General features: G+C 32.2%; 2 protein-coding genes and 1 long non-coding RNA gene across 25 annotated transcripts in view; 1 reads left to right on the top strand and 2 right to left on the bottom strand.

The window, feature by feature from the left end:
- The window catches only part of LOC148611889 (protein zer-1 homolog), a 31,325-nt gene extending 25,207 nt beyond the window's left edge, over positions 1-6,118 (bottom strand). For 6 of the 12 annotated variants that reach the window (XR_015924268.1, XR_015924269.1, XR_015924270.1 and 3 more), the window contains exons 1-4: positions 5,960-6,083; positions 5,062-5,151; positions 2,497-3,293; positions 777-965 (exon numbers count right to left, since the gene is read on the bottom strand). Coding sequence is in view for 7 of the 12 variants with exons in the window: in XM_088592871.1 (XP_088448997.1) it covers positions 777-965; positions 2,497-3,266 (959 nt within the window). In the remaining 5 variants the exon portion in view is untranslated. The other 6 variants (XR_015924272.1, XM_088592876.1, XM_088592874.1 and 3 more) reach the window with 5 other exon arrangements.
- Positions 6,119-7,961: 1,843 nt separating this feature from the next.
- Positions 7,962-10,545, bottom strand: LOC148611888 (uncharacterized). The gene is made up of 3 exons (XR_015924266.1): positions 10,232-10,545; positions 9,295-9,400; positions 7,962-8,816 (listed from the first exon to the last, which is right to left on the bottom strand). It is a non-coding gene; the product is annotated as an uncharacterized LOC148611888 (long non-coding RNA).
- Positions 9,396-19,855, top strand: LOC148611887 (uncharacterized). 12 transcript variants are annotated; one of them, XM_088592858.1, is made up of 10 exons: positions 9,396-9,584; positions 13,844-13,891; positions 14,480-14,582; positions 14,964-15,054; positions 15,374-15,484; positions 16,125-16,216; positions 16,528-16,618; positions 16,983-17,115; positions 18,568-18,719; positions 19,643-19,855. In XM_088592858.1, the coding sequence occupies exons 1-10, from the start codon at positions 9,431-9,433 to the stop codon at positions 19,787-19,789; spliced, it is 1,122 nt and encodes a 373-aa protein (XP_088448984.1). In that variant the 5' UTR covers positions 9,396-9,430; the 3' UTR covers positions 19,790-19,855. The 12 variants fall into 12 exon arrangements, with proteins under 12 accessions (XP_088448984.1, XP_088448995.1, XP_088448992.1 ...); XM_088592862.1 differs by lacking the exon at positions 9,396-9,584 and adding an exon at positions 10,824-10,971; XM_088592864.1 differs by lacking the exon at positions 9,396-9,584 and adding an exon at positions 11,282-11,456.
- The last annotated feature ends 1,743 nt before the right edge of the window (positions 19,856-21,598 follow it).

The raw sequence follows: 21,598 nt of genomic DNA, 5'->3' as shown, positions 1-21,598 counted from the left end.
ATTCTTCCTTTAAAAAGTCAAAAGAATAGCTTTGAGTTCACAATAATTAATATATTCTGTTCATATTGTATTTTTAAGTAAAGTCCCAAAACATTTATTTTCCTATATATTTATATATTTTATTATGTTTTGAACAACTTTTTATAAATGTTGTTACAACAAAGTTTATATTTTTGGGCCATATTCAAAGCCTAATGTCTCTTCACTTTCTGTCATCTGTTAGACACTGATGCTAAAAATGCCCCTTTAAAATGTTGAAAAAAGGAAGTTTCTAAAATTCTTAATCATTTTAAAAATTCCAATTGTAAATTTTTTTATCAGAATCACTGTGATTACCCATAGATCTGACAATATATATGTAATTTCACTCAAGGCTACTTCAATGGATTTGTTCAAAAATTTTTCAATAGAATGTTAAAAAAAAAATTTGTTTTTGACAGAGTTATCTGCCCTTGAAATGTTCATCTTCAGTGCATTTCACTGAAATTATAACTCAATGTACCAACATGATATGGAAAGTTTTGTCTTTTTTCCTTGATTGTAATGGTACAAATAGTCAAATTAAACTTTCAAAATGGTGTTTTTTTTCATTTCATTTTTCACTCACTGCCTGATTTTTACAGAGACTGACAAATTCAGATATCAAAGGGTAAGGAGCATATTTGCAAACAGGGGACTTGCGTTTCCATAGAAGCGTGCCTTTAAGGTCAAAGGTAAAACCAAAACTGTACCAACTGTGCCAGAAAAATATTTTTTTTAAATTGTAATATTCATACTCATTTCTATCCCCTGCAGCTTTTGCCTCTAGTCTGAAAGACTTCGTAGATGTGTCTCGTCCTGCTAAGTTTGTGCATGAAATGTCCAGAGATACAAGATATGGTAAATTGATTAGCAAAGTTTTCAAAACTCCATCACCAGGGTAGTTTGTCTGGCTAATACTGGCATCAGAAGATATGTCTAAATGCCTACAAATAAACTAAGAGAGTTAGAACATATTGCTACTATTCTCCTCTTATACAAAAATATGAGTAAGGCCAAAAATAACACGAGTCATGTTTCCTGCTACCAGCGGAAACAATCTAGACTTTAACAGTGCTTGCGTCAACATATTCATGACATGTTGAGGGTAGGCACAAAAATAATGTATGTCAGATAGGACAAAAACATATCAATTTTTTTTAGCCTAATAATATTGGTAGATGTACCTGTGATGTAATAAATAAGTTTTTAAAATGATGCAAGTTATTTTAATTTAAATTGGGCAGAGTTATAGGTATAATTACCATTTCAACCCTTATACAAATACTGGGCCAATATGAAATTACATATTTATTGACAATTTTATTAACCAACTTAACTAGATGATTTGTAGAACAGATGTTTTTCATGTTTTACATAGAACATGTAGGTTTATTTGCATGAATCAGTCTTGAATATCCATTTTGTATAAAATGGATTTTTTATTTTGTGTTTGGGTCAACCATATTGGCCTTGACAGCCGTGTTGGTCCTCAGCAATGCCTTGGGACCAATACGACCGCCTTGACCATTATGACAGACCTCAAACCTATAACAGGGCCAATATGAAGTAAAATATTTATAAACATACATTATGAAAATACCAGGTATTCTAATATGGATCAAGGAATTAATTAAAACATTTTCATACTGCTTTTTTTGTAAGATTTCATTTACATGTACCTCTTAATCATAAAAGTATGATTGTTTAGCTTATTGAAAGATCTTTTGTCAAGATAAAAGAACAGTGCACAATATCTCCTCCCCACTCCAGTTTTGGAAAGTAAAAAGGGCACACATGTCATTAAAATATTGCTGGCCTCGGTGCCACAAAACTTGAAAAATTACTCAGGTCTGAGAAAATTCTCAAATGTTTGTGACGTCATCAATTTCAAAGACTTTGATTGAAGTTACCATGGAAGTTGAGAATATAATCAGACTAAAATAACTTTTGTGGCACCTGGGCCTGATTTTAGTGATTTACCTAACTTCAGAAAGATTCACAGTTGCAACTACTGGTATGAACTGTATCCAAATCCATTGAGAAATGTAAGCATGAGAGTGCTTCCAAAACAAATTTTGATGAAACTTTCATTTCCAAGGGAGATGACTCTCAGTTTCATAAAATAACATTAGAATTTCACAGGAACTGCAATCTATAAAACCAGGGTTTTATGTTTACATTTTGTTGATAAGATATTGAGAACTAGGCTGTCCTTAAGTTAATGCATGTTGAAAAATGCATAAAATTTGGATGTCCTTTGGGCAAGTGCAATTTAACTTCTACTTGTCCTAATGTTAATTTTAGTTGTGCCAGGCAATAGGACAATCTTTAACATCAGACCCTGTCATCTTTCAAAGAATAAAATTCCAATAAGCCTATTAAGATTTCACAAAATAAAAGGATGGCAAATTGGTATAGGCAAGTATGACCTTTTTCTTAAGCACTCACAATCTCTAGGTCTAATATTTTACTAACCTCAATTTATGCAATTTACAAATGGAATCTATAAATTCAGAATGAGATTCAAAGATTACACAATTTAGATTCAACCAAACAAGTCTCTGTCCATAAGTCAATGATTTCAGAGCTCTGGATGAAAGCACACATCGACTAAGATCCAAATGAGTTAATTGTGGAACTAAGTGCAATATCTCTCCACCAGGCAGTAAACCTAAATCATGCCTTTTTACATCACGTACAACAAGTCTTTGTAAATGGGGAAGTTCCAATCTTATATCTGGAATTGTGTCACCAGGTTGCAGATTTAATGTTTGGAAATGTTTACGTAGAATATCATCCACATATTCTTGACCTTCTATACTGAAAGATAAAAGTGAATTCCGTGCTGTCGAGGAATTGATCACAGTGAATAAATCATGAAGAAAAGTACAGTCTATATCAAGTTGTTTTAGAGGATGGTTAAGAACATGTTCAACAACCTTATTTGTAGTAATTTCCCATTCTGTCTGTAAACTTGGTGGAAGTTGAACTTTACAAAGTCTCGTTTTCTCTGTGTCTGAGAACAAGCCTACCCAAGACCATATATTTGAATCTTTTTGTTGTGTTTCCACAAACTGCTTGAAAAGTTTATCACAGATACTTGGAACTAGAATACAAACTCCTGGTTTCAGCTCATACTTCTGTAGAGAAGATTTAACAGCTAAGGTCTTAACATGATTCACACAAGTCTGTACACATAAGTCTTCTAATGAATCTGGCTCATTGATTGGCCAATTGTTAGTCATTGCTCTTTACATTTGCAACAAAAAAACCTGTGAAAAAAAAGCTACATGTACATATAGGTTACACCAATTGATCACAAGCCTAAAGAGTTTGGAAATCTTATTTTCAACAATAATCATCTTAGTTTTTGTCATTGTTAACCAAAAACCTGAAACGCCTTTACATGTTCTTCATTTCTTATTTCAGAATTAAAAATCCTCTATAATGTTAGGAAATTGGAATTATTTCATGATTGGTTATTGAAAATAATAAAAAGAAAATAACTGATAAATAATTGATGCTTCACATTTTCAAAGAAAATTTCACATTATACATGTAGATATTTTTTTTTAAATATAGGCTCTTAACAAAACTATGATCACATAGCTACATGTATATCTTTATGTTCACCACTAAAGCATATACATGTACATGTATAGTTATATTATTTATGTTAGTTAGAAAGGTGATAATTGTATTTCTAAAATTTTGAGAAATAGACATGGAATAAAAAATGCATGTACATATACGTGTCTTTTCCATGACACCTTTGAAAAATTATGTAGGTAGGTAGGGATTTTTTCAAATTTACTTTTTTTTCATATTGAGTCTATTGGAGAAATATTATGAATGTAACTAAAGCTTAGACCTAACAAAAAATACATGTGTTTCTGCTAGCCCTACCTACCGATTTTTTGTGCCTACCCTTAAGGTTTTTTTTGGCTATTTTTAGACAAGTGCTATAAAGGTCTCAATGTGTCTCAAAAACAAACAAGTCAAAAACTTTGGCAAAAATTTTAAAAAATTATGCATCTACCGACACTTATTTTTTCAGCATGTGAGTGGAATCACAGATATTTTTTTATTCTTTGACTCACTGAAAAACAACCCAAAAATTAAAGTACTGACTTCTCTATTTTTAACTGACAAAAAAGGGTGGGTATGGTAATTAATAGTAAACACAAATCTTTTTGTGATTTGGCCTGATACATGAAGAATGACATTTGTAAAAGCTAAAATCATATTTTTTTGGAATTATGGAATTCCTATCTATTTTCATTTAATTAAGTATAACTTTTTTTAAATGTCCAACAGTACCTGATGCCTATCCCACTTCAACCCATTTGCATTTTGTGTACATGCAATAAAAAAAAATATGAGTCCTAAATTAATTTAAAATAATTTTCTGATCTGAACATTTTCAAATATTCTGACGCAACAAAACCTGCCAGCTCCCCTCAGAGCCAAATGGTCATCCCCTTACATGTATGTTACTTGTGTAGATATAAATTCCAAATTGTTAAAATGTTTGTCAGCTCTGAAAATACTCTACAGGTACATGTGTGACTTTTGTGGGGGGTGTATATAGAGAATACAAAATAAATAATATGATTAGTCCTGACACGAAAAATTACTGAAACTATCAGAAAGGGATACAAATGTGTGCAATAATGATTTACAGAATCATATGTACATTCTTGCAGTGCAACTTTAATCCTGTAAAAAGTATCCTCTGACCCAGCAATCCTCTTCTGTTTTATTTGATATATATCCAATTTAAAAAGGCAGGTTAATGGGCATTGAATTTTTTTTTGTCTTGTGACTTGCACACTGTACTACCCAAGAAATTAAGACCCTACAAATATTTTTTCAGAGACCTGTGGTGCATGCACATGTATTACAATTATCATTATGTATGTTTACTTGATATGAAAACTAAAAATTGACCTTAATTTTACATTCTTATAATTCACACTATCTACGCACATGGGAAAAAAAGGTTGAAAACAAAAAAAGAAGTCAGCATAAAACATCTACCTGGCGATATAATTGACAATGACATGCATATATCTTGAACTGTGGATTATAGCAATGTTGTGTTTGTTGTATTGTCTGAATTTCATCAAACTGCAAAATAGAACAATTTTATTTTTCATCTGGATTGTCGTCAGTATGGGCGTATTAATAAAAAGAGAATGTTTGCAGGTTCGGAGGAAAATCAGATTATCGTGATGTAGGACTTAAGATTCATCATTCTTTTTTGACAATTATGGCCTCAATTTAACCACTAATTTCCCTCTGACTACAGACAAACCTGTGTATACAGACGAATTTAAGGCATGGCATTCATTTTATATAAAATTATATCAAAAACTGACCTGATTCTTACTGTTTTAATTTTATCAATTCTGTAGCGAGGGCGAAAATAAACTAAGTCTGGATAATGTTTTAAGATGCTCCCTGTGTATTTAAAGGACATGTAAACTTTATTCACATTGACATACTGGTCAATAGAAGGACAATACTAGCCACCTTTCCACAATAGGGGATTTATACTGTGTAAATGAGTGGACCATATCAAGTGAATCTCAGTTGTTTGTCTCTGCAGAATTGAAAAAAAAATAAACCTGCAAAAGTCAGGTCAGATTTTGATATAATTTTACATAAATTTGATGTAACATTTTTCATATCCAGGGGCAGGGGATGCAACTTTACATAAACTCAATGTAACTTTTTCATAACTAGGGGATGCTATGATTCCAGATACACATGATTGTCTGTAGTCAGAAGTAATTTAGTGGTGAAATTAGGGCCATATTTGTCGAAAGGTAATGACGAACCTTAAAAGTCGTTTATATTTGACTGACACCAAGCCAGGGGTTAAATATAGAAAAAATCCTTGCTGACACTTAAACTTAATGCATTGAACATAAACCTTAGGTGCAACTTTGTAATATATGTCTTTTCTAATTAAAAATGTAAGGCAGAACAGCGAAAAACACTTCAATGTTCAATTCATAATTGCATAGAACAGGGGATATCATAGGGAAAGGGGAAGGAAACAGAGAAATACATCACAAGAAAATGGCGATTATTTCCTCCCGGAAAAGCCTGGGGTTCTTTAAAAATGCTCGATAAATATATAAAGTAACGCTGTGTTCTCGCTAACGAGATGTTCATTTCATTGGCTGTAAACTTAGCCGAAACATAATGAATATTGTAATTAGCCACGTGCATAACAGCTTTTTTTTTAGGTGAAACTTCTAGATTCAGCATCCTTTATATAATTTTACAAATAATATTCAAACCGTAGACATTTATTTGAAAATTTAAACAAACCAAGTACATATATCCAGGGGGTCATTTTTTTTCTGTAAGTGGAAAAGGGGGTTCAGTTTTTTTATAACTTCAAAGAGGGGGGGTCATTTTTTTTTGCACATGGATTTCAAGGGGGATCCAAATTTTTAGTTAAGCAGAGCATTACACCAGTCAAATTAAAACATATTTTACCACCATTAAACATTTTATTTCATTGTCACATGCATGATCTCTGGTAAAATCAAGTTCACATATCAACAAAACCATCAGGACCTAAAACATTTACAGTTATTAAATCAAATTGGTCCGACTTATCTGCTGACGATTCAATATCCTTACCAATACTTTGAATCTCAAGAGCTGTGTCTGATTCTTCTTGATTTTGATAAGACTTTTCCAAAGTATCAAGTTTTGGAATTGAAGATTTGAATTTTTTATTGTAAGAATTCTTTAACATCTCAACTGCTTTTGCTTCAAAGAGTAGTGAAGGGAACTACGGTTATAACGGTAATAAGGATGTTATCCAGGGACAAAGGCCAGACATGGAAAACAGACGTACAAAGAATATGAAATTTTGTTAAAATCAAATATACAAATTAACAAAAGCAAATGAGCAACTATGACTCCATTATAAACTTGGAGCATGGACCAGGTGCACCAGTAGGGTAAGCGTCCTCTGCTTTTCTAGATACACCCGCCGAGTTGCTCATAAAAAGTCAAGTCCGGGGTAGACGAAAGAGGAAAGGAAAACCATGACACGTTGAACAATTCAATTTTCATGGCGCAGATGGATACACTATAGCGATCCACGATTTCATGATGACAACCATAATATAAAACTTCTATAGGGATGACTTCAATCTTGTAGCAACACAACCCTGTTCCAGAAGTTTATTTGTTAGAATTCTAGCTCGATACAAAAACTCTGCGTAGTTCCGGCAAGCTCTGCTCAGCAGAATTTTTACTGTGCGCCCCTATCTAAAATCCTGGATCCGTCCCTGTTACTCCTACAACGTAAGAGGTTGGAATTCCGTTCCTCTCTACCCTAGGATGGCACCAAGTCAGAAAATAGCTTGCCAGACAACCTTTAGCATTGCTGGAGTATAATATGGTTTGCTACCTAAGCATTGTATTGTTTTTTTTATATATTTCTTTATTGCTTTCATGGAGAATATTAAAATAGTTTCAAAACAGGCAACTTGTTTTATGCTAGACGGTTAAAGCAAAATATGATGAAAGCTATTTACAGATTAGTGAACAGGGATGGCTCCAGACACTTTGAAAAGGAAGGGTGCAAGCCAAAGTGATGGTGATGCCAACACATTATTTTCCATGTTTTGTCAATTTTACACATGAAAATGACTAATTTTCTGGTAAAAAGGAGGTGTGCCAACCCCCTCTGATCAATGAACAGGTATTACCAGCACAGTTGACTAATAATTATCATTCGATAAGATGTCCTATAAAACAGGTGCATCATGAGCTTATGGTATGATTATCTCTCTTAACTTGTGAACAAAAAAAAAATCACAATTTACCAGTCTTGTGGAGTTTATACAAGGAAACCATGAATTCAGATCAATTCAATGTAAATTATAGGTACAAGTACATGGCATGATTATGATTAGCTCAAAATTCAACAATAAATCTCTTCTTTTTCAAAATGTTTAATGTCTGTGAATGTTTATATTTTATTCTATATTCCCATGGAACTTGTTTTTTTTTTTCATTGATTGGTTGTGGTTTCAATGCATATTGCAATTATTTCTTGTATTTCAGGACAAGAATGTTTTACTGTATGAAATGATCCTGCTTTATACTACTCTACTATTATGACATTTTGAGGCGGTTTCATAGTGCTACTTCACAGAATCAACAGTTGCTTAGCCAAATAGTTGTTACACAAAATTACTTGTTCGAGAAGTAGTGAAAGATTAAGCACTCACTAGTCATAAGTAGAAAACTTAAATACATGTACCATTTATGTTTGCCATTGAGATAGTCATTCAAAAAACAAAACAAGTAACGATTAAGCTTCTACAAGTGAAAGCACCACATGGATATCAATAATGGGCAAACCACATACCATTTAGCAATCTATAAAAAGGCCCAAAAACAAATAAAGTAAAACTATTTACAAAAGACCATAATCAACCTAATCTACAGAAAACAATGAAGTAATTTTTTAGCTCAGTTAATAGAGTGACAGCTTGCAGTGCAAGGATTCTAGGTTGTATTCCAGGATGGTACTGTCAAGAAGTATACATGGCTGTTATTGTATACATGTATGAAAGTGACTTTTACTTTTGAAGCACAACACATTTAAACCTTGTACATTTGCATAATATTTATGTTCAAACTTCAGCTTCATATCAGCTTTCATTACAGTGCAAGCAGAGATTTGAACAGCATTGAAGATCATCTAAATTACACATGTACAAATTCTTGTCAGTCATATATATGCCATGGATGACCTGGAAGTATAAAAATCAGTAATAAATATACATAATACTCATATTCAAAGTTATTGTGATTCATGAATCCTGTATTGAAGTAGACCTCTATTTAAGTAAACCCTACATTATATGGATCATTGGATGTTTTTTTTTCTTCAAACAAAACATCCCATTATGCTAAAATATTATGTCTATGTTACAACCTTCATTTAAGTGTCAAGGGAACTGTAGTGCTACATTTTAAGCGATAAACACATATGGGATCTATCTACATTACACATGTAGAAATAATACAAATACATTTCTAAAATAAATTGACTAATGAGAGTTTCTAGTGAACAATCAAAAGACTTTGAAAGTGGGGGTCCAAGCTTCCAACATTTCCCAACGAAAGAGGTGGGTCCTACCTTTGGAACACCCCAAATCAATATAATTTTTTTTTTTTCAAAAAAAAAAAAGGCATAAAAATATTGTATACTGAACCTCAAATACCTACACAATCTATTATCATACTTCATTTGAACAGAGCTTTCTGTTATGTATGACTTGTCTGGTAACTTGTATCATTGGTAGGTGAACATGACGGCTGCATCCAAAATTTTCTGGAAAATATCGAAACATATTTCCTTTTAATGTGGAAAGAGATACTGAAAATCAACATGGATAGACTTTTATCATACTGTGATGACTATGGTATAATTGTACATGTTCATGACAACATACTGTGCAAAAGAAATCTGATGACTGATAAAACTAGTTCATTATCCTTAGTTACTGATATACAATGTAAGTCAACAGCTTGTATTTATGGATCTATTAAAAAAGTAAAAAAATAGCACAATAAACTTCTTAAAAAATTGAAAATTGTGTCATATACAAGGTCATACAAATGTATATGTTAATGTTTAGATTAATTTCCAAATCATATAATTCATGTAGTTTACTTCAAGTTATGTATGAAATGTTCTCATATGACTTACATGTACAATACATTGGAACATTAAATATTGCTTTTGATTGCTCTTGGTCAACTGTTCAGCAATACTTGTTTCACTGGAGTTTCCTTGACCTTGTACATGAATTTATTTTTGTTCTCAAAAATGAAATATGGGTTACTGTATACACAAATAACAGATTCTTGTAAGGTTTTGTTTGTATTACCCTCATCATGTTCAACAAGTTTGTATCATAGACTGTTTCATTTAAATGAAAATCAACAGTCATTGACTCAACGACAACTCTTCATGTCTTCATAAAAATGTTTGTATGGACTATGGAACATGTATATAGTAGTCAGTACACATGTAAGGCTTAAGAAAGTTTCTTGTGTACCATATCTCCTGTAATTTGTACTGCACACATTTACTTAGACTACAGCACGTGATTTAGACAAATTATAATTAACAAATACATGGTATATGAAAAACACTTACGTTATTTATCATAATTCTTCATTATTGTAACTGTGTTCGAGCTCAATAAAATATTTGTATTTTCATCATGGCGGCACTGTAAACAATAATGAATGCATATCATTAATGTTAGTTCGTTTTGCTAATCAATTTTTAGATATATAAAAATATGAAAACAAGAAAACATAGCAAACAATTGAAATAAAAACAAACTGTCATGTTCGAAATGAAAAAAATATACTCAAATAAAACATAAATTTAGCGACAAATATGCCGAAGTTCATAAGCAAGCTGCTGATAAAAAAACACAATGGAGAAAATTTTAAATAGTTTGGGGTTTTTGTAGAAGGTTTGGAATTATCTCAAACTACGATTTTCAGGTTCATTTGTATTCACCTTAATGGGTCACCTATTTTTTGGTGGAATATATGTCCATATGTGAGTACACAGACGACGACGACACCCCCCCAATGTGACAGCATGGTTTTTCACAAAATACCGTTCGAAAGTCTGGTTTTAGTTCAATAGTCTAGTAAAAGTCCGAGAATTCCGAACTCCTGTTTCTATGGGCTGCATAGAAAAATTTGACCGGATATGTCAAAAACTGCGTAATACGCGGATCATTGACGGAGAATAACAGCAAGAATCCGGAAGGTATAAGAAAAATTTCTAAGGACCGCTGGACAGATGAGCGGGTGGATATAGGAGGTCAGGCTCTTTTGTTATGTAGTTGAGAGAGTTTGGAAAAATGTCAGGAAATGGTAAGCCTGTCAGAAAAATCTTTTTTTTTCGGGGACTGCCATTGCCCGACGATCTTTAATGCTCCCAGTTTTTACCGAGTGGAGGCCGAGTTCCTCATTTACTTTTATTGCTTTGGTTACAGATCCAGAGGAGGTGAAGGGGGTGGCATTTTCATATGTAAACTTGACAGAAAATTACAAATAATGCCCTAGCACCCCTTTTTCTGAGGAACCTCGACTGGAACCCCCCTTTTCAAGGTGTCTGCAACCGGCCCTGGGTTATTTCATATTCTTTGTTGTGAGAGTCTGTTTTGTCTGGTATTTTCCCAGGATAACATTCTTTTGATTTCCGCTAGAATCTTGGTTACATTTATTATTCTTTCAATTATCTCTAGAGAGCACTATTAAGGAGCATGTGAAGATATTGTGTCACCATGTGAAGGGAGTACGGGTGTAACTGAAGCAGGAGCATAAACTAGGGTTTCAGGCGAACAAACTGGAAATCGGTATCCTCTCTCATCTGCCACTATAGTGGGCCACTCTATAATTTATTTGGTGGTTTTATTTAATTCTCGGACATATATATTTCTACTCATTTACTATAGGGCCTGTAATTAAAGAGATATCTTTAAATACAGGTCTATGCTTTAAAAGAAACAAACATATTTTACTTCAGTTTGAATTATTTTTGTCAAAACAATGTAGTAAGCTTCGTTATTGGTCAATCAATGGGATCGGGCAAAAGTTTTACTATTTTGGAGACCCTTCTTTTTTTCTTTTCTTCTTGTTTTGTTTTGCTTTTGTTTTTGTTTTGCTTTTATTTTTATTTTTGTTTTGCCTTTGCTTTTGTTTTGTTTTTTTTTTTTTTGTTTTGCTTTTGTTTTTGCTTTTGGTTTCGCTTTTGTGTTTGCTTTTGTTTTGTTTTTGCTTTTGTTTTTGTTTTGCTTTTGTTTTTGCTTTTGCTTTTGCTTTTGTTTTTGTTTTGTTTTGTTTTTGTTTTTGTTTGCTTTCTCTTTTGTTTTGCTTTTGTTTTAGTTTTTGCTATTGTCGTTGTTTCGCTTTTGTTTTTGTTTTTGTTTTTGTTGTTTTTTTGTTTTGCTTTTGTTTTTGTTTGTTTACGTTTGTTTTTTTTTTCATGGGTGTTTACTTAACTGTTGTATTCCCTTTTTACGTGTCAAGACCAAGTTGAATTCCTTTCGTTAGACACTTCGGTATGACCTACATTTTGTATTTATAAAATTCGGACTTAGTCTTATTAATTGATTCAGACCATGTGGTCTCAAAAGTGTGTACAAGAAAATGCAGTAGTACAATAGATAATATTAGGTAGAAATTGTAGAGTTCGAGTAAAATCAAATAGGAAACAAAAAGGGGATGATGTTTGGCGTATCTGTTTCATTATATCGAACCAATATAAAGTCAACACAAACATTTGAGTGTCTAGATAGATAGATAAACATTGTCGGATCTACTGGGTTATCTATGAAACACCAGATTGTGTCAGGTATGCCATTTTAAAGGTCATTATACCTAAAATATTAAATGCTTGCTGCGTAGCATATGTATAGTCATGTTATTATTTCTCAGACTATCTGTAAATGCATTTCTTCCCTTCTACGATGTCTTTAAACGTTGGATATCAATTAACTTTGTATTTTCTGAACTTCTCTTAATTGCTTTTCAACACTTTGGTCCCAAATTCAAACATAATCATTATATCATCTACCAAAATATTAAACTAGAAAAACTATGAGTAAAGCATATTTGGTTAGGCCCCACCCCGCCCCCGCTACCCTAAATTGAAACCATATATGAAACCCCAACAGCAATTCAGATGAAAATAACAAAATAGAAGATGCCCAAAATTTTAATGCATCATGCGATAAAGAAAGTTTTATCAAATTTCATCTACCGGTTTAAAGAAGTGTCTGATTAGAACTGGGACGTACTAACGGACGGACGGACAGGATGATCACTATTTATAACTCCCACTTTTCAAGAGGGTCATAAAAACGACAGCTAGTATGTATATTTTTTTAAATCACCGATGAATAATTACATCGAAACCTAGCTGTCTAAACCGAACTTAATCGGAAACCTATACAAACCTGACACCTGATGAAGTCCATTCACATCTATTTCATTACGTTCTGAACCTGTGTAAACCGAACACAAGCCCAAGGCTACACTTAGAAGATAAACAATGTAGATAATTTTATATCAATTTGTGAAAATAAAGCTATATAACGAGACTACAATTAGCAAATCCAGCATTTTGTCCTATAGAAAGTATTTATTTTCATGTCCTTACGTTACGGAGATCCAAAGAAAATTTAATATCTTTTTATATTTTTGAGATACGAAGTCGAACATTCCATTACCACCACCCGCCTCACCGCCAAAGTCCAGCACGCTAACCCTGTACATTGCATGGGATTTTCTACTGTAAATTAGCGGTGCACTACATCATGCTAAACGACAGTTTAAAAAAAAAAAAAAAAAAACACCCGGCACTTTGTTTAAAACTATCAGGGAAAGTAAGCAGGCATTGCTTTGTAGGGACAAAGTGTACCCTTTTCTGCTCTTTTGTAAATAATTTAAATTCTTAAAATCTGTGCTAGAAGCTGGTCCAGAGGAGATAATTCAATTAGGTAAGGACCTCAATCTTTCCGAACAGCTTTAAAAAACCTCTTTTTCGTCACAATACAAGTGTTGCATCTGTCTATGTACGAATGCTTTACTAATTTTTACCTTTTACTCCGGGTCAGCTTTGTGTGCGAAACGGTGCGTCCCAATCAAATCTATATAGTTCCACCTTATTCGAACAGATTATTTAGTCCCAAAGGGGTTCGGTTTAGACAGGTTTTACTGCTTACAACATTTTTTTTGTCAGTGCACCCACATCCCAGAAAAATGAACCGAGACTGCGACCTTAGTGCAGGTACGTGACTGGTTATATCATTATGATACAATACCTAAATATGTTCCTATCTATCCTGAAAATCAAATGCAAATATCCAAATTAAAATCCAAATAAAAAAAAGATGTTTGCATGTACGCGAATCCATTTGAAATTTAAAGGGGGATTGCGATTCACAAAGAGAACGTCAAGAGTGAATTTGAGTATGTAAATCAAACGATCATTAACTGTGACTGAAGCATTTTAAACTCGGCTTTCTACAAGCATATGAAACTATGAAACCTTATTAATTTCAGAAATTTCTTAACTTACACGATAAGAATCAAACACACATGTTGCTCACCTACAAAAAGAAATCAAAGTATTTGTAATAGACGATAAATATTTTGTGACCATCAAAAATATAATTTGAAAGTTATGCAAGTCGTCAGTAATGGTATACTTAACACGCAAATAATTGCCTTCTGCCTTCTATCAAACCGAGTTTAAATATCTGAATTGGAACAAATCCATATACTTTTTAAATAAATGGCTGCAGGTTGCGGGTATTTTCTGAATTGTATTGAAGCGACACATTATAATAACATGAATGTTTAAAACATTTTTCAGTATATGATTATCAAGGAGATTCATTTGAAGTTTTACCAGAGGTGCAGAATACTTTTCATAACTATGGATACATTTTAGTGAGGTACACGGAAGCAACTTACCAGTAGATTTATTCAAATGTTGTACCGCAAGTTATAAGCATTAATCACGCTTTTTCTATCATGTAGAAATAAAACTTATTTATTGTCCATGTAATTCCAATATTGCCTACAACATCGACAGCTTTTTAAATGTAACAGATTAAATTCTATTGGCCATGAACAACAGCTTAAACAAGAGGTTTCCTCATTTTCGCATCTACTTTTTTTTAAGATGATATGTATTTCCATAATTATTTATGGCCTACTAAAAACTTTAATTTTGCGTTTGTTAGTTTTTTTTTTTTTTTTTTTTTTTTTTTAGTTTTTGGTTAAATCAAGTCCTGAATATTTTTTTAATTCTGAACATTTGCGTAGTTTATACGATTTAACAATTATATTTGCAGACATTTATTGGATAAAGATGAAGTTCAGAAAGTGATAAAAGAATTTGAGGATCCAGAAACGTCTAAGATCTTGACAGAAAATAAAGTTAAGGTATAAAGGTATCATGTGGGATCATTTCCCCTTAAAGGTTGATCTCTACTCATATTCCATTCCTATTTGAAAAACGGAAGATTTTTTCGATAAATACATTCGAAATGCGTGCATTAAAGAAACGGAAATGGTTGCATCGACTTGTTAGCAATTGTCACGATCGAAACATTGATTTAAAAATGTCAAAACGAACCATGTTTTCACTAGATATTCGAGTGATATATACTACATTACAAGTAATTTGCATATTTACTGAAACAAATACCTATTTATTACTTTTATTATTTAAATATGTTGTTGAGCATTCATGATATTGAAGGTTTCTGATGGGAAAGGACGTGAAGCTAAGCTAACAATGTGGGGCCACCCAGGAGACGATGTCAGTGGTATGATTAGCAGATCAGAGAAAGTTGCAGGAACATGCGAAAAAGTAATAAAATTCAGTAAATTCTTCATATTTGGCACAAATACCTTTGTCAAGGATAACTTGAATAACATACAAGTTGATCACCACATATTAAAGTAAGGGGAATAATTAAGTATATTCTAGAAGAATCACATGATTTCAAGCAGTATTTTACATAAAAATAGATAGATTGTTTATTGAAACATTTGGAGGACTAATGCATTTTGGTTGATTGCTTTGATTCCACGATATTTTGCTATTTTCAAATTTATAAATGAAATCGAAACAAAATCACTTCTTGTACTAGATCATTGTGTGACATACAGAATGTTAAATTGAAACCGAGGGTAGGTTGGTATAGAGTAGTCACATTTTCTCTTAAATCAATATAATTTGGTTTGATTTGTAACAAATTTTCTGATTGGCTAGTTCTCTTAAAGCAAACTATGTTATTTTGTATAACCTTGCTTGGTACTATTGGTACTATGACGTCATTAACGTAGATTGGTCCACACTCCGCTATTGATAATGAATAATCCAAAACAAAAAAACGTTCTGGTTACAAACCAATTATTAAAGTTTGGACTATCACCCTTTAGAAATTGAATAATAAGGAATGTTCTGAAAAAAAAACTTGTTCTGAAATTTGGTTTCTCATGTTTAGCTGTTAGGTGAAGAAGTATATCACTACCATGGAAAGATCGTCACAAAGGAACCATTTACAGGAGGCGCACATCTGTGGCACCAAGATTATGGGTAAACCATGTCATCCATATTTGATAATCAAGCTAAAGTATTAAAATGGTCTCTGAAAGTGGTCCAAAATGCATCGTAGTTTTAATTACTTTTCTTAAGTTATTAACCTTTATTGTGCAACAAAAAACTTTAAAACCAAGGTTTTTTTAACATTTATTTCATATATAAAAATCTTTTAAAACATAGGTGGCAATATTTGTAGGTCGATATTTTACCATTAACTACATTACTACATGTTTCTTTATTTTCGCGATGAGATAGTAACAAGCGTTAACAAAAAAATATCAAAATGCTGTTGTTTATTTCTCCAGATACTGGTACATCAATGAATTTCTGGAGCCAAGAATGATGACAGTTTTTATTGCTTTGGACAAGTGTGATAAGACAAACGGATGCCTTCAGGTATCTATCAGCAGGACTCTGAAAATACTGAACTAGGAATGAGTGAATTTTGGGCCTTTCAGAGCTTACTGAAAGGCGTGTTTACACTTGTTGAAGATCTTTTAGTGATCTCTGAAATTATTTACTATTTTGGATTTAGGTTATACGCTGGTACATTTGTTGCGTTTCATTATATCCGTTATTTATTCTATTCAATATTAGTTCGTTCCTCTATGAATCGTTTCATGATGGTGTTGATATAGTTGAGCAAATTAATTTAAGTATGCACTAATTGGAACGATCCGATATGGAATGAATTGAGTGCAACTCCATATATTTCAACATTTTTAACTTTTTTAGCTTTATATATTTTCAACCCATTCAGATTGTAGAAGGTTCCCATCGATGTGGACGTCTAGATCATATGTTATACGCTGGACAAACAGTTGTCGAAGACTCGGACAGATTGGATCAGATAATGGAACGTTTTCCAAAAAAATATTGTCTGATGGATCCAGGTCAGTGCCTTGTGACTTATCACATACCGAACTAAGTATGACTGACTTTTGGGCCTTTCAGAACTTACTGAAATGTGTATTTGCTCTTGTTGAAGATCTTTTAGTGATCTCTGAAAGTATTTACTATTTTGGATTTAGGTTATACGCTGGTATATTTGTTGTGTATCATCATATCCATTCTTTTTTGCATTGAATATTAGTTCGTTCCTTTAGGATTTGTGTATGCATTAATGATATTCTTATTAACTTAAGTACAGCTAGATAACATTATTTTATCATAGCTGGATTTGCATTTGGGATAATGCGTGAATTACCTAAAGATGATATCCTCCCTGGTAGTATTGGGGAAATTTTGTTTTGAGAAACATTTTAAAAAGCGCGATTTGGTCGTTTTGGTTGAATTCTGTTGCAGATATTATATGGTTTCCAACTTTCGGTTTTTACCCTGATATTGCTATTTATTTCTATTGCCTAGATTTTATCAGTTTGATCATTTTCATGATGCTATTAAATCTGTATATACTGCATGATCTTGCTATAAAAATATTACTTAAAGTTCATTACAAAATTACTAGTAACACTTTTGTTGTATGAAAAACTTTAAATGTTAATATCCATATTTTAATTTTGTCTTGCGCCTATTATTGGTTGCTAAATGTATTTCTTTCCAATAACAAACTATGGTTATTGCATGTATCAACCTTGTGGAATATCAATCATTTACAATTTTGCAATAATCTTGTCATTGTAAGGGAGAGCTTAAAACGTTGAGGAAACATTTCTGTTATCGATTTTTCTTGAATCTAATGCTATATGTATTATTGCAATGTGGTATTATATTATACGCTTGTTTGTTTTCTCCCTTTGATAATGTGTTATAAGGTTCAACATCAATAGATTTATAGTGGCTCCACTTTATGGAAGTAGACCTAGGGTAAGGGACACAACTCTTAAAAATCATTGGAACGTTTGTTTGCAGCATTTTAATCCATTTTATGTAAGCATCTAATCAACTTGGATTGATTTTATTCTGCTTCAAACAAAAGTTTTAGAGGTTTTGGTGAAATTGAATATGATACAAACATATCATTGATTTCAAGAGTTATGTCCCTTACCCTAGGTCTACCACCTTAATAAATGTAGAATCATTTAATAAGGCTGTTTTAGTCCCCCCTTTAGGTATAGTAGTAGTAATAATCATAATATCAATAAACTTTTTATTTAAAGAAGGTAATTTATATAACATACAAAGTTAATCTCACTAAAGGCCTTCACACATAAAAAAGAAAACATTTAACACAACTGATGCATGAAAGAATCAAAAGTAGATTGATACTTCCTTATATACAAATTTATATACGTGCATGAAAATGGTGTATATGTATAAAACTGTATTTTTGTCTTGTTCATATTTTACCTAAAATAACATAAGACAATCATCATAACTTACAGGAGATGCTTTATTTTTCCATTCCAATGTATTGCATAGTAGTGACCAGAATAATAGTCCTAACAGAAGATGGGCATTACTGACGGCTTATAATGTCGTATCAAATCAGTCCTGTAAACAACATCATCATCCACAATATCAAAAACTTCAAAAGGTATTGCTATTACAAGGACTTCTCTGCCTTAGAATCAGGCAAAATGTGCATAAGGTGTGGCACATAAAAAAGAAAAAAAACGCAGATATTTTATTGCATTATCCATGTATTTGTACCTCATAGCCTCCAGATAAAACAGTGCGAGTGTTTGAAAACTTTTAGGATATTGAAATATAAAATTTAAATGAAATACACAATGAAAATATGGCGGAAAGTTTTTCGCGCACATTTCCCTGTATAAACAGTAAAAATATCAACATTACACATTACTTCATGTTTAATTTAAATAATTTTTCGGTTGTTTTCAAAAAATTTTAAAGAAAAAATATAATTGAAGTAACAAAGACAAAACTAAATAAAACTATGTGCCTCCCATTACATGAATCTAACACAGAATGGTACGTAACTTGTTGCCTCAACCCTGATATTTTCGTCGATAAAACAAGCTGATATAAAAACATATACATGTATAAGGTCTTTATCAACATGTGAATGTGAATGAACTTCAAAATTAATTGGCCCAATGTTTCAGCGCCTCAATTTAGGCTTAACCCAAAACAAAAAAAATCGAAATTTCTCTATAAATTAATGATAAACCAGTTCATGATTTATCGTATTGCCGTTATATATGCGCCCAATGCCTTTTTGTCCGCAATGTACGAGAGCTTTTATTTTTGTATTTAAGCGATAGCTTGGTTTAATACACAAGTATTGACATAATTACTAGTATAAAAAATATTCCAAACTATGACGACAAGGCAATTGTTGTAGAAAAAGTAATGATTTAGTATTATTAAAAACATATTCAGTGTTTACCCCTTAACTCCATTTACGGAACAATAAACAAATGTTTCGCCTCTTTTATTACTTTCACAATGCAGACTTTTATATTAAGTTATGCATGTGTAATTTCTTCTTCCAAGGTACCAAACTCTGCTATAAAAGAATGTGAAAACTATACAGATTTTTCACAGAAGCGACTTCTGGTTCCGAACACATTGGACAGAAAGCAAGTAAATATTGTACTACCAGAAGAGGATAACAAACGTGGACAAGAAACACGAAATTAAAACTTTGATTAAAGTTGATTTTAGTTTAAAATAAATGCGTATTTAGTTTGTTATTATCTTGAATAATCGGTTGTTGTTCTTCTGATTGTTGAAGAGTAATCAAGGGAAACAAGGTTATAGCGGTAATCAAAAGAATGTAATCCAGGGACAAGGACCAGACATGGAAAACAGACATACACAACAAAGAACATAAAGTAACTAAAATCATACATACAAAGTAACAAAAGTGAATGAGCAACTCGGACTCCACTAAAAACTGGGAGCATGGACCAGGTGCACCGGTAGGGTAAGCGTCCTCTGCTTTTCTAGAAACACCCGCCGATTTGCTCATAAAAAGTCAAGTCCAGACTCTCGGACTTGACTTTGCGGAAGTTGCGGAATGTTTTATGATTAAACAAAGTATATATTACACCTAACATCAAAACAGAAGTATAACTCAGACACAACAAAATCCAGTTACATCACTAAATGTGAAAACTGGAGAGGCGATTTACATATATACATATGTAAACCGTAGATAATTTCATGTTAAATTAGAGACCATATAAAAGCAAGAAAGCACACGTAAAAAAAACTGAACCACTACTTGCAATATGAACTAACAACCGACATCATGTGATCCTTCAGTGTTGCTTTTGAGTAAAATCCGATAATTGTCAAATCCATGAAGAAGTGAACATCAGATATATGGTCTCGACTGATAGATAAAGAAAATTCATCTTGGTCAATTAAATTGTGGTGCACGCGACGACCATAAAACTTCTGTAGTGATGACATCAACAAAGGCTGAATATTCTGACTTTGACTAAATTCTTTTTATCTTATCGAATCACAGTAACGGAACAACTGTGAAATATATACTCCTGAAGATGTTAATACATTGCCACTTAAATATGGAATGTTGGTTAGTCAAACTCATTAAGTTTTCATACAGTCATGATTTGAAACGTAATATATATATATATATGTGTGTAAGTATATTGGTATAGGTATGAAGCAGAAGAAGGTACATCATTTGTTTCTTGAATATCAAGATCAGTTTGAGTAGATCAATTGTAAGTAATTCTGGAAATAAGGATTATTCAAAAATAATACTTCTTCTATATAATGGAAACTGAAATAGAATGACTGAGCTGCTCGCTTCTCTTAATTGTTTCTGTAAAAGCCCGTGGAAAACATAGCTAAATTCGAATATAAACATATTTGCAAAAATAATGTCGACAAAAAAAATCCACCTTAAAGTAGTCAGACTCGGAGGAGTAATTCTTTAAAAACGGTGTTGTTTATTCATAAAATAAGCCTTATAGCTACCTTATAATAAACAAGCATATCTTCCTGTTTTTCATATGATTGATCCATATGAACTATGAAACATGTTTTCTCTTTTTTTTAATTTAGTGTGCTGTGTTTATTTCATTCCTCGCTGCGACGCCTATCGTTTGATTTTTCAAAAGGTTTGAATTAGTTCTTCGGTTTCTTAGATTTTTTTCAGTTATAATCGTTGATTTCTTTTACTTCACTACCTACTTTTATTAATTAAGGAATGTCTTATATTTTTTCTGTCTATGACAAAATAACCTCAATCACGTGTTATTTAGTGTGCACCATGTGATTAAAGTTATTTAAAATAGACCGAAAAAAAAATAGAACAGTCATTCCTTATGATTCAATTTTAGTTTCAAAATTTAACGAGTAAATCATCAAAAACTGTTAACGACGTCACAGTCACATAACAAAATTTGGTCTTTGAGATGATTTTTTTATCCGATCTGAAAGCGTGTTTCATCTGAAATTAAATGATTAAACTAC

The sequence above is a fragment of the Perna viridis genome, chromosome 7 (assembly GCF_037379345.1).
Source record: "Perna viridis isolate PV_CMFRI_1.1 ecotype Kerala chromosome 7, ASM3737934v1, whole genome shotgun sequence".
NCBI classification, from domain to species: domain Eukaryota; kingdom Metazoa; phylum Mollusca; class Bivalvia; order Mytilida; family Mytilidae; genus Perna; species Perna viridis.
Note: the sequence above shows the minus strand (reverse complement) of the source record. Positions and strands in the feature narration are given on the sequence as shown.